Source organism: Dermochelys coriacea, chromosome 28, assembly GCF_009764565.3.
Source record: "Dermochelys coriacea isolate rDerCor1 chromosome 28, rDerCor1.pri.v4, whole genome shotgun sequence".
Lineage (NCBI taxonomy): Eukaryota > Metazoa > Chordata > Testudines > Dermochelyidae > Dermochelys > Dermochelys coriacea.
The window spans coordinates 2,635,046-2,648,211 of NC_050095.1; the positions used below are offsets into that span (position 1 = coordinate 2,635,046).

At 38.1% G+C, this 13,166-nt stretch overlaps 3 protein-coding genes, 1 long non-coding RNA gene and 1 pseudogene across 7 annotated transcripts in view; 2 read left to right on the plus strand and 3 right to left on the minus strand.

The window, feature by feature from the left end:
• The window catches only part of LOC119849428 (zinc finger protein OZF-like), a 776,365-nt gene that overhangs the window by 201,498 nt on the left and 561,701 nt on the right, over positions 1 to 13,166 (plus strand). The window lies entirely within an intron of this gene.
• Positions 1 to 13,166, minus strand: part of LOC119849371 — a 1,398,949-nt pseudogene that overhangs the window by 170,401 nt on the left and 1,215,382 nt on the right.
• The window catches only part of LOC122457746 (zinc finger protein 28 homolog), a 173,428-nt gene that overhangs the window by 141,534 nt on the left and 18,728 nt on the right, over positions 1 to 13,166 (minus strand). The gene's annotated exons all lie outside the window — the stretch shown is intronic.
• Positions 485 to 10,029, plus strand: LOC119849421 (cytosolic Fe-S cluster assembly factor nubp1-like). Of its 2 annotated transcripts, none has more exons than XM_038386524.2 (7): positions 485 to 631; positions 1,427 to 1,517; positions 2,912 to 3,066; positions 6,166 to 6,276; positions 8,080 to 8,182; positions 9,066 to 9,149; positions 9,868 to 10,029. In XM_038386524.2, the coding sequence occupies exons 1-7, from the start codon at positions 512 to 514 to the stop codon at positions 9,930 to 9,932; spliced, it is 729 nt and encodes a 242-aa protein (XP_038242452.1). In that variant the 5' UTR covers positions 485 to 511; the 3' UTR covers positions 9,933 to 10,029. The 2 variants fall into 2 exon arrangements, with proteins under 2 accessions (XP_038242452.1, XP_043359824.1); XM_043503889.1 differs by having other exon boundaries at positions 582 to 631; positions 1,437 to 1,517.
• Positions 10,315 to 12,411, minus strand: LOC122457750. The gene is made up of 2 exons (XR_006277424.1): positions 12,349 to 12,411; positions 10,315 to 10,485 (listed from the first exon to the last, which is right to left on the minus strand). It is a non-coding gene; the product is annotated as an uncharacterized LOC122457750 (long non-coding RNA).

Below are 13,166 nucleotides of genomic sequence, written 5' to 3' on the forward strand. Positions count from 1 at the left end.
GGGTATTACTTTTAAACATTGCTTATAGGTTATGGTACTGTTTGTATTAGAAGGATATTTGAGCCGCCTTTGCCATGTGATTAGCAGCCTCTAAGACATTTATATATGATCAGGCTGACACATTAATAGGAAAGTAATGCCATTGGCATATGGAAGTAGTATCCTGTGTTTCTCTGGAGTTGGTTGCCAGTCCCCTTTCTGGTTTTGTACTACGTAGCAAACTTTTAGCAGGTATCCCTGTACTTACAGGCAGTGGCTAGCAGCATCTGACTTTCTTTTCTTCAAATATTTCTCAGAATGGTGACCTTCAGGGTTAACTTTTCTGCAGCAAGGGAATGAGGGCTATATTGCAAATTGTTAGGCAGCATGTTTGCTGCAACAGCCATTTGATCAACATCAACAGAATTCATTGTTTGCTGACTAATTCAGTAACTCTGCCTTTTTGCAGTTTCTTATATGGCCATTTGACTCTTTCAATACAGTTAGCATATTTCTTGGCATCTGGTTTGAAATGTATCATTACAGTGTAGCTTATATTTTACATACTTTGTGCATATACTGCATATGTGGGTTTTTAAAACATTGCTTTTATCCTCAGGTTCACCAGAGTGGTTCTGGATGGTCTCCGGTGGTAAGTTAGTGAGGTTTTTTTCTTTTCATTTTTAAAAAAGAAAACAGTTTAGGGGGGCCTATTCCAGAGAGAAACTAGAACTATTTTCTCCCTCCTACCCATTATTTTTTTTTCCATATACAGAAGTCCTGCTTCTTAAAGATACACTACAGATTAAACATCATAGCTTTAAAAAAATTCCTTCTGTTACTAACATCACAGTGAGTTATTATAACTGAACATTTTAAAACAAAGTAAAGTTTTGCCTTTTCAGCTGTTTCCCTTTGCACTTATTTTGGTTTGGACAATGAAAATAGACTAGTCGGTTTCAATTATTTTTGGTTCTCATGCACTTGCACAATACTTCACTTCCAGTTATAACAACACTGCAGATAATTAAATCCCAAGGAATAATAGAGGTGATGGTCTTAACAAAATGCATGGAAATATTTCAGATTTTGTTCAAATTTTTGTACATGCCCCACACAAATATTTTTCTGATGCTGAGAGAGAAAGGGAAGTCATTTTAGCCACATGCCTTCTCAGTAGTGATTCTGTGAAGAGTTATTGCAGTAATTGGCATTATCAGTTTGTAAAAGTCTCTTTAAAATGTAAATATAGTCAGATTACTGACTGTTGTACAGAAATCATGCAGCCTTTGACTGATGGAGGAAAAGTAAGGACACTTCTTTTTTTCAAACATCCATTTTCTTAAACTATGTTTTGATCCATTAAAATCTTTTAAGAATTGGTAAGGATATTTTGTAAGTAAATTTCTTTCTGGGCTATTTTAATAGTATGCTTCCTCTTTTCTAGTATGTTGAAGAAAACTTATGTGTCATGTCTGTGGGGTTCTTGCTCAGTGGTCCTGATGATGCTGTTATCTGGAGAGGACCCAAAAAAAATGGTCTGTATCTCAAGTATTTCACTGTTGATTGTTGCATTGGGGAGCATAAGCTATTGCAATTTAGACAGTGCTTCTTTTTTCCATATAAAACTTTGTTTGTTGGCAAAGCCGTTATTGTTAACCATCCTAGAGTGAAAGGAAATGTTATTGTATATTGAACTGAGCTCTCTAACATAATCAGAACAACTTAGGTTAGACTGGCTAGATGGAAACTAAGGAGTGTATATTTGATAAAATATCATTGCATCCATACTACTGATTAACATGTACATTTGATACTTTTTTCACACTTGGGCAGAATTTATATCTATAGTTTATTGCCCTGTGTTAACACAGGTCTGTTAAACTTTCTAAATAGGCATGAATATTGATCAAGTTTTAAAAAAGATTCATAAATTGATTGCATATCTGAAAAAAATCTCAATATTCAACATCATAATTTCCAAGTTACTTGATGTTCAGGGTTTTTTTTGTAAATGAATGTAGATAGCAAAACTGTCTTTGGTTAATAATTCAACTTTTTAAATGTATACTGTTTGTTTTACTATTCTTTTGTGCATAAAAAGTCTGGAAGTAGACCATTTGGTTATGGAAATAGACAATAATAATCTTTTGAGCCAGTTTTGCTGATGAATTTATGTAATAAAACGACTTATTCTTTTTTCAGACCTTAACATGTGATTTCCATGTTACTGGATTTTAAATTACTTAGTTTTAGCCCTTTCGGTCCCTCATCCCATTGCTTTCTGCTTAAATTTTCTGAAATAGAATGTACCTAACTTTTTATTGATAACACTCAATTCAAATAAATTTGTTAGTCTCTAAGGTCCCACAAGTCGTCCTTTTCTTTTTACTTTATAGCATCACTATCAGTAATGAAACTTCTGACAACAAAAATTATGGCTTCAGTGACCTCTTTTATTGCTTGCCATAGATGGAGTTTTACAGATGTAACTGATTGGAACTTGCTGAATAATTCCGATACATGTGAAGTAATAGAATCCACCTCACTCATTTGTGTTGGCTCTGCACTGTTCTGTTAACAGGAGTAAAAATATATATTTGCTGAAGTCAGACAGAGAGCAGATATTTTGAGTGCAAAGGTGCCATTTTTACATACTCTCCTTGCAGAATAGACCCAGGCTTTGAGATTGAGTGTGGCTGCAGTCATATTTTGGGTAATCTTTTAGCACAGAATAGATTCTCAAAGTGCCTTTCAGACTTTTTGAACAACAGACTAAATTCTGAATGTCTCACTCAAGCTCAAATAAATTTGTCAAGCTTTTGGCCCCTTTAAGTTTACATTGGAGATTGAGGAAACTGCACACTTGCTATTTTCTAGCTTGTATGTTTCTAAATTTCAAATTTGTTGTTCATCTTGCATCTGTTTTTAGGAATGATCAAACAATTTCTTCGTGATGTGGATTGGGGTGAAATTGACTACCTTATTGTGGATACACCTCCAGGTACTTCAGATGAACATTTATCTATTGTGCAGTATCTAAGTTCCTCACACATAGATGGAGCAGTTATAATCACTACTCCTCAGGTAAGAGAAGTATTGCTACAAATGTTAAATCAAATCTTTGCTTTGGAACACTTATTAACTTTACAGGAATGACCTTGTCAATCAGCTATAGCATGTAGGCGCAAAGGAATGTCTCTCCATGGAAGGAGATGATTTAAGTTTGCCAGTTGGCTTCAGAATCTTCTTCCTGCCATTTGGGACCCATGCTCAGCATGATCCATTCATCACAACCAAATTATTGGATGCTGATCCTTAGAGATCAAATAATTTTCTCATTTAAATGACACTATGTGGAACTTGTATACAGCTCTATGGCATGTTAGAGACTTCCTGAAGGCAAAGGACTCTGAACTTGCAATACTGTTGACTTACAGATAGTGCTAGGAGGGAAGTAAGGAATGATGATAATAGACAGCAGATACTAGTGATGTTGGGGTGGAGGAAATCATGGTGAGCATTTATTTATTTATGGACAGTAGAACCTCTGGGTTAGTATACTTTTCCTTATTAGGAGGTGTATAGTGGGGGGGGGGGGGGTTTGGGGCGGGAGAGGGCTTTTTGTTTCGAGTCAGGTACCAGTGCTGAGATTAGTGGCAGAAGTCTAGCTAAATCAGAGGTACATTCTCGGTGGGCAATTTGAAGGAGGGGGAGAAGAGGCCAATTATGCAGGAAGAGGCTCAGTTTTCCAGGAGTAGGATCAACAAGAAAATGTCCAGAGGCACAAGTGGGACACTAAGTAGGGAGTAGTGAGCAGAAGGCAAGGGATGTGTAGGAGGAAGTGGAAGGAAATGAAGTCAAATGTAGTTTTAGTAAGGGAAATCATGCCTCACCAATCTACTATAATTCTTTGAAGAGGTTAACAAGCATGTGGACCAAGGGGATCTAGTGGCTATAGTGTTCTTAGATTTTCAGAAAACCCTTGACAAAGTCCCTCACCAAAGGCTCTTATGCAAAGTAAGCAGCCACGGGATAAGAGAGAAGGTGCTGTCATGGATTGGTAACTGGTTAAAAGATAGGAAACAAAGGGTAGTATAAATGGTCAGTTTTCGGAATGGAGAGAGGTAAATAGTGGTGTTCCCCAGTGGTCTGTTCTGGGACCAGTCCTATTTAACACATTCATAAATGATCTGGAAAAAGGGGTAAACAGTGAGGTGGCAAAATTTGCAGATGATACAAAATTACTAAAGATAGTTAAGACCCAGGCAGACTGTGAAAAGCTACAAAGGTGGATGACTGGGCAGCAAAATGACACATGACTTACGAGGAGAGGCTGAGGGAGCTGCGATTGTTTAGTCTGCAGAAGAGAAGAATGAGGGGGGATTTGATAGCTGCTTTCAACTACCTGAAAGGGGGTTTCAAAGAGGATGGCTCTAGACTGTTCTCAATGGTAGCAGATGACAGAACGAGGAGTAATGGTCTCAAGTTGCAATGGGGGAGGTTTAGATTGGATATTAGGAAAAACTTTTTCACTAAGAGGGTGGTGAAACACTGGAATGCGTTACCTAGGGAGGTGGTAGAATCTCCTTCCTTAGAGGTTTTTAAGGTCAGGCTTGACAAAGCCCTGGCTAGGATGATTTAACTGGGACTTGGTCCTGCTTTGAGCAGGGGGTTGGACTAGATGACCTTCTGGGGTCCCTTCCAACCCTGATATTCTATGATTCTATGATTCTATGAAATTGAATGTTGATAAATGCAAAGTAATGCACATAGGGAAGCATAATCCCAACTATACATATAAAATGATGGGGTCTAAATGAGCTGTTACCACTCAAGAAAGAGATCTTGGAGTCATTGTGGATAGTTCTCTGAAAACATCCACTCAAGTGTGCAGCGGCTGTCAAAAAAGCAAACTGAATGCTAGGAATAATTAAGAAGGGGATAGAAAATAGGACTGAAAATATCATGTTACCTCTATATAAATCCATGGTACGCCCACATCTTGAATACTGTGTGCAGATGTGGTTGCCCCATCTCGGAAAAGATATGTGGGAATTGGAAAATGTTCAGAAAACGGCAACAAAAATAATTAGGGGAATGGAACGGCTTCCGTATGAGGAGAGATTAATAAGACTGGGACTTTTCAGTGTGGAAAAGAGACGGCTAAGGGGAGATGATAGAGCTCTGTAAAATCATGACTGGTGTAGATAAGGATGTGTTGTTTACTTCTTTTCATAACACGAACTAGGGGTCACCAAATGAAATCAATAGGCAGCAAGTTTAAAACAAATAAAAGGAAGTATTCCTTCACACAACGCACAGTCAACCTGTGGAACTCCTTGTCAGAGGATGTTGTGAAGGTGAAGACCATAACAGGCTTCAAAAAAGAACTAAATCAATTCATGGAGGATAGGGCTATCAATGGATATTAGCCAGGATGGGCAGGGATGCAAAACCATGCTCTGAAATCTCCCTGTTTGCCAGAAGCTGGGAATGAGCGACGGGATGGATCACTTGATGATGACCTGTTCTGTTGATTCCCTCTGGGGCACCTGGCACTGGCCGCTGTTGGAAGACAGGATACTGGACTAGATGGACCTTTGGTGTGATCCAGTAGGGCCATTCCTATGTTATGTAGGCATGTTTATGAGAAGGGTGAGGGTTAGGGAGTGGTGTTAGAATTGACTTTGGAAAGAGTGAGTAAACCCGTTCCTGCACATCTTCCTCAACACCTTCATCAGATTAGTTTTTTGGTGTCTTTCTGTAAACTAACAGTAGATGCAAAAGTAATATTTGCATAATCCATTCTATTTAAAGAATACTTTTCACTGAAGATATGACATTAATGCAGGCGATATGCATAAAGATGGTTGATCCCATGCCAGAATTGTTGGACAGATTTAAAGATGTTGGAAGCTAAATTGGTTGAATAAATATCTAAATATCTTGATAATCTTTGGTCAGTCTCAAGACAGAAGATACCTTAATTGAGTAAACCAGATAATAGGTTATTTGTTTAATCTGCTGGTGGAAAACATGCTCAGGATGTGAAGAGAAGTCACCAAGATTGTAACAGTTGCTCGAAAGATTTCTGTGCTAGGAAAGTTTGCTTTGTAGGGAAAACCCATAGATGGAAAAAGTCCAGTGTATGTGGACTGACACAATTACACTTGCTTTTGATAGGAAATATCACTTCAGGATGTTCGAAAGGAGATCAACTTTTGTCATAAGGTGAAACTGCCAATCATAGGTGTTGTTGAAAATATGAGTGGCTTTGTATGCCCAAAATGTAAGGTAAGACTATCTAAAACTTATAGATAATATTTTCATTCGTCTTAATATATGCAGTCCAAATGTATGTATGTTTTGTGGTGACCATGAGGGAAGGGAAAGGATTTACTTATCATGGCACAAACTTGCTTGATCTCCTGAATTAAAAAAAAAAAAAAAAATCCTGTTGGTGGAAACAGTATCAAGCTCTTGTATACAGGAACTGTTGTCCTTAGATAGTTACAAAAGGTGCATTCCTGAGGCCAAGGATTAGTTTTGTAGGTTCTTTTAGGAGCCAGAATATTGTATAAAAATAGCAATTTTGAAAGGGAGGCTTCAGCTACACAGCAGGATGCTACATGTTAGACATCTATATTTGAATAATAGACCTACTTTAAGACCTGTAAAAAGAAAAGGAGTACTTGTGGCAGTGTTTAACAACTCTGTCTTAAATGCTCCTATTAAGAGGAGCCACCGGCTGGCATCTCTGAATAGCTGATGTGGGATGTTGCAGCTCCTGTGATGTAGGAAACTTCTGAAGTGCTGTGTGTTAAAGTACTACTGCAGCTTCCCTTCTTGTTTAGTTTTGCTTCTAAAAGCGTATGTAAACATTGAGATGTTTCTGCATTACTAATAATTTCCTTTAGATGTTGAACTCCTGATCTCCTGTTACATAAGTGAGCTACACATACTGCTTTTGCTTCAGAACTTTCCTGGCATTTTCAACACCTGAAAGTACAAACTGGGAGCATTATGGAATGGGGGTAGCTACACTGTGTACCGTAATCATTTTCTAGAAACAGCCCCATGCTGGATTGTATGTGCCAGTCATGATAAACATGGAGTCTGAGGATTAGGCTAGGAAGGGAACAAGATGACAAATGACATGTTTCTAACCCAGTTAGAGAGAGAACCAAAGGATGGTAACAACCATTCGAACATGCAGACTAATGCATGATCAGCTTGTCTTGGGAATGTGGGTCCATGGGTTTCAGGTGAGTTCCTTGGCATCAACCTGTTACCCATTTGAACACATCCTCAAAGCAATGAGTGCTTGAAAAATCAGACATAATTGTCAGTCTCTGCTCATGAGTCCGAGGTCTTGGAAAGAATTAGGTTTCTGAAGGTTAGAATTAAAGAATATTGACAGCTTTTGTCTGGCCATACTGTCTGCTTTCAAATCCCTTGCTCTTGTAAATTTGCAAAAAGAAAAGGAGTATTGTGGCACCTTAGAGACTAACAAATTTATTTGAGCATAAGCTTTTGTGAGCTACAGCTTACTTCATCAGTTCCGATGAAGTGAGCTGTAGCTCACGAAAGCTTATGCTCCGATAAATTTCTTAGTCTCTCAGGTGCCACAAGTACTCCTTTTCTTTTTGCAAATACAGACTAACACGGCTGTTACTCTGAATCTTGTAAATTTAAATTCTAACCCACAGTTTTAAAATTAGGATTGTGTATATACTAAAATAAATGTCTTGAGGAATAGTAACCTGAACTAGACGAATAGAGGACAAATGTATTAGAAATGGTACCTGTGATTTATATATGCCCCTACAGTGCTCTTAATGGGCAGAAATGATTTGTGTGAAAGCTTAGGTCAAATGTTTTAATTGTGTAGAACTCCAACGTGTAGTGATAGTATGCCAGGAAACTACCGTACATAGCCATCAGAAGCCCACAATATGTGGTCCTGTTTTAACTGGGATTTCAATTAGTGATGTTTTGAAAATACCACTAAACAAAACTGAAGAACTGTAGTTCTCAAAATGATCTTTTGTGGAGATGTCTTGTAATACTAGTCCCTTTTTTTTTTTATCATTACAGATTGAATCTCAAATCTTTCCTCCAACAACTGGAGGAGCAGAGAAGATGTGCCAAAATTTAAATATTTCTCTCCTGGGGAAAGTGCCCCTAGAGCCTCAAATAGGTAAGCTTGGCAAATTACATAATAAACAGCAACACTGTGCTTGCCGTTACTTCAGGGTCATTTTTGGTATATCAACTAAGGTTTAGACTTATTCACTGTGATAAACACAAAACACAGTGTCCAATAGCTGACTTTTTTTAGAATGAAAATTCCTGTAAATATAGTTTGTGGAATGGTGATAATATGGTTTGGTCTGAAATGAGTAAAATGATGAGAGAACTTCCTGCTTAGGTTTAAATAGTAATCATGTCAGCCGTTCACCTTTAGTAACATGAGGCATATTGTGTGTGCCATTTTTTTGAAAAACTGCTCATTTACAGTTGCATACTGGATGAAATCATACCACAAGGAAGAATAAAATCTTGTAACATCAAGTTTTGATATAGTTAGAGCTTCTATAACAACTGAAAAAATGCTAGTTGTATGAATTTAGTTAGGTTTTTTCCAGTGGATAATTAGATATACTAAAAGAAAAGAGCTAGTATGTAAAATACCACGTTATTAGTAGATAATATACACCAATCTACACAATATCGAGTGTAAAGCAAGACTATCTTGGTGCTACTTTTCTGTGGAATTAAGGAACAGCATCCCGTGTAGATGGAAGGATGGTATAGACAGGACACGTACAGAGACGCCTAAATCTAGGAAAGCCGAGGACCTCAATCTGAAAAATGACATTGTTCTGCTACTTAGTTCTAATAGCTGTTTATAAGAAAATAGCTACCATGCTTCATTCCTGTGTTACTGACACAGGAAGAAGGTAAGCCCTTGGTTCACTGGAATGGTACAGCAATTTTGGGGAGGTAATTTTCAGGCAATTTTTTTTGTTTTTGTTTTCCTGCATCACAAGGTTTTTAGCTTATTTTTTTTTCTTTTTTAGGGAAAAGTTGTGATGAAGGCCAATCTTTTTTCTCTGAAATACCTGAGTCCCCAGCTACTTCATCTTACAGGAATATCATCCAAAGTAAGTATGTCATGTTAAAAGGCTGATGTGAATTACTTGTCTGAGCAATTAGTTTCTCATGTTATGAAGGCGTAATTTTGGCAGAATGTTCAGTATAAGAATCATGAAATCGCACCATTTGTTATCTCTTTATTTGTCTCAAGAATGACTTCATTTTATATATATATATTTTTTAAACAATTAAATTCTGTTAAAAGGATAGCTATTTAACTTCAGGTTTCAGAGTAGCAGCCGTGTTAGTCTGTGTTCGCAAAAAGAAAAGGAGTACTTGTGGTGCCATAATAGTCTCTAAGGTGCCACAAGTACTCCTTTTCTATTTAGCTCCAAATAACTAAAGTAAGTGTGTCTTCTATGGCTTATTTTGACCTTCATTGAGTTCCAGCAAATACATCATGTACTCTTACAGACAAAATAAAATAGTTTTGCTAATTTTCTATGAGCAGGCATTTCTTAAATGGAATTTTTCAGCTTACTAGTGAGTGAAGTTTTGAATATGTCACTGACCCTTCTGGAAGAGCAAATGTACAAAATGCAGAAAGTATTCAAATAGCAGAAGAAAAATGGGTCTAAAATTCTTTAAACCATTTCAAATATAAGTGAGGGTAATATGATAGACAAAATTTTGTGACTTATGCCCGCAGCAGGCAATAGATCCATGCAGTGATTGACCATACATAAAATAAGTTCTACTACTACCTTGTTTTTTGCCTCTTTGCAGGGATTCAAGAATATTGTGACCTACAACACTCACAAGAAAAATTATCTAACCAAGGAATGGAATAAATGTGCAGTTAATACATGATTGTGTCATGAATTCATAGGCAGAATGTAAAAACTTGTACTCCTTTTCTGTATTGCAATTAAATAATTTTTAAGTTAATGTCCTTGCTTTAATTTTCTGTTCTTGTTGTGTGCGATCACCATAATATTTTAACACTGGCTAGTCCACCTGATGTCTCAAAGCTTTATTATAAGTTTTGTAGAAATAAGTCACTTGGTGCATCACAGGTGAAATCTAAATGCAGTATTTTGTGATACCTGAAATCTTGTATATGTTGTTAGTGAAATTAATCTCCAAAGATGGTCACACGTAGACTTTATTCAGAAACTCTTGTACATTAAATACATATATTTTCATTGGAACATTTACCTGAGTTTCATTTTAAAATATTAGTACTTTCAAGCCTCCTTCTTTTGGGGATTAATTGTAGTGTGCATTTCCATGCTGTGTTTCATTGGATAAGATCACTTGGACATCTTTTTCTTTGATTAGTAGAGTTCCATATTTAGAGGACACTCACTTAAATTTAGGATTCTCTTCTTTTGTGATCAATATCTTGGAAAAGAAGAATAAGTGTCAGCTTAGTGGGAACAAATTACTAACCAATTATTTTACGTAGACAAGTTAACATTAGTTTCCTTGTTTGTAATACAAGAAATTAGAGGGCAAGTGTCAAGGGAAAATTAACCGCATTTGCTTTCAAATTAAAATCAATATAAACTTGACTGTGTGGCTGCAGAACAGAATGAGTTGACTTGAGGGAGCTTGCTGCCTACTTGATTTATAGCAAAGAAATAAGTCAGTGTTCAGGCTTAATTTATTTGTAGGAGTTTAATTCACTAAGTAATAGTGTTGTGTTGCCAGAAATCCCTCTCAAATGGACCTTTCCTCTGCTCCACCCAGTCTTTGATTCCAGACCCCCCTCCTTCATGCCAGAAATTAGAGGGAGGAAAGAAAGAGGGGATGGGTAACTACTCTACTCTGAAATCACTCTAGAAGGATATTCTCATCCCAAGTGTTAACAAGGCTTCTGACCTGTCCAGTGGTTAAACATCCCAAACTCTGAGAAATGAGGAGCATGTTCTGTAGAACTGCAGTTGCCTTTTATATTACACTTCTGAAATCATGCTGCCTGATCTATATAGTATGAATATCACAGAACTGAGTTTTAGAAACACCCAGTGATCAGGAATCCTCCAGAGGCCTTTATCTTAACGACTAAAATGATTCCAATCATTAACAAATAAACTCTGTATTGTGACAGAGTTGGGCCAGATGGCTATAGGAGAGTGATCCTATTGGGATCCAGTTTCCACCCACCCACTGCTAAAGGGCCTCCCTCCCCCAGCCTAAGGGGAGGATCCATGTGATAGAAGGCAGATATATTAGCCCCAGATTAAGCAGGTACCTTTTTCCTGGGTAAGATAACAGGGGTGGTTCCAGAACAATCAGGAACTTGCTGGAACCAATTAAGGCTGGCTCCAGGTGTCTAATTAGCCTGCCTATTAAGAAGCTGCTAGAATCAATTAAGACAGGCAGGCTAATCAGGGTACCTGGTTTAAAAAGCACCTCACTTCCATCAGTGAGGGGCGCACAAGGACTGGGAAGTGAGAGGGCGTGCTGCTGGAGAACTGAGGAGTACAAACGCTATCTGGCATCAGGAGGAAGGTCCTGTGGTGAGGATAAAGGAGATGTTGGGAGGAGGCCATGGGGAAGTAGCCCAGGGAGTTGTAGCTCTCGCACAGGTGTTACAAGAGACACTGTAGACAGCTGTGATCCACAAGGCCCTGGGCTGGAACCTGGAGTAGAGGGCGGGCCCAGGTTCCCCCCATTCTCCCTCCCCTCCCCCACATTGGGTACAAGAGGAGTTGACCTAGAATGTGAGTCCCACCAGAGAGGAAGGTCCCTGGCCTGTCCCCTGGTCCACTAGGTGGATCAGCAGAGACTGTGGGCATTGTTCCCCCTTTTCCCTATGCTGGCCAGCGATGAGGTTAGCTGAGTGAATGGCAGGTTTGAGCCATTAGCAAAAGTGGCCAAACTGAGGGCTGCTGTGAATCTCTGAGGCGAGCAAATCTGCCAATAAACGCAGGACCCACCAAGGCAGAAGAGGAACTTTGTCACAATATTAACTTCTCAAACAGAAGCAAGAAATTATTTGCATGGTAGGATATAAAGCTAGTCTTTGGCCCGTTTTAAGTAAGAATTGAAATTTTCCTTCCTACACATGCTGCCTTTTTATCTTAAGGTGTTAGCTCATAACTGCCACCAAGAAACTCGTTGCTAAAAGTTTGAGTTTGACATGTTTTGACCAAGCAATTCTTTATTCTTTTCAGACAGGGTTGATGCTCTAGAATAGTGTTACTTAATAAATGTTGTCTTATTGCTTATTCATTTTTCCAATATCAGTCCTCCACTTACACAGTCACCTAGCGGTTATGTATTTCCATATCCTTCAGGACATCCATACCCTGAATTTCTTCTTCTCTCTCCTGTAGAATGAACACATGAAATCCAAAGATGATGATCTACCCCGTTGCTCCAGCATTAGGGTCTAGAACATCATCTGCAATCATTTCTCAATCATTTCTGCCGCTGCTGCTAATGTACTTTACAAAATCTTAACTATTCCAAGGAGATAATACAAGAGCACAGAATGGGTTTATTATAAAATACATTGACTAATTCTTTTGTACCTCAGGCATACAAACGAGACAATTTAGAAAAGTTACATGCCCACTTTTTCCACACTGCTTGGGAAAAAATGGTGCTTATTTTCTTAAGCGACTCAAGTCTGCATCTTTTGGGAAAGCAGAAACTGATTTGTTGGTCTTTGCCATCCACATCCATAAAAGAAGAGTGTAGTAGCAGCAGTAAGATATTTTCTTGTACCGTACCCCAAACCATGAACAGAACTCAAACAAATACCAGGACACTTTTATAGACCCTTTTTACAGGTTGTTTTTCAAGGAAATACCTTCATTTATTGCAAAGCAGTCCTTGTCAATGGGTCCTTTTGGCGTCTCTGCTTAGGTCACACTTACTCTTTTACAGTGCAGTAGTTAGTCCATACAATTCCCAAATGGGTTTTTCAGATTAAACATTAATTTTGCATTTCCAAAAGAGGGATCACTAGTCTGAGACTTTAAAAGTGTTGACAGACTTGTGCGTTGATACTATTTTTTTTCATAGATATTAAGGTCAGAAGGGACCATTATGATCATGTAGTCTGACCTCCT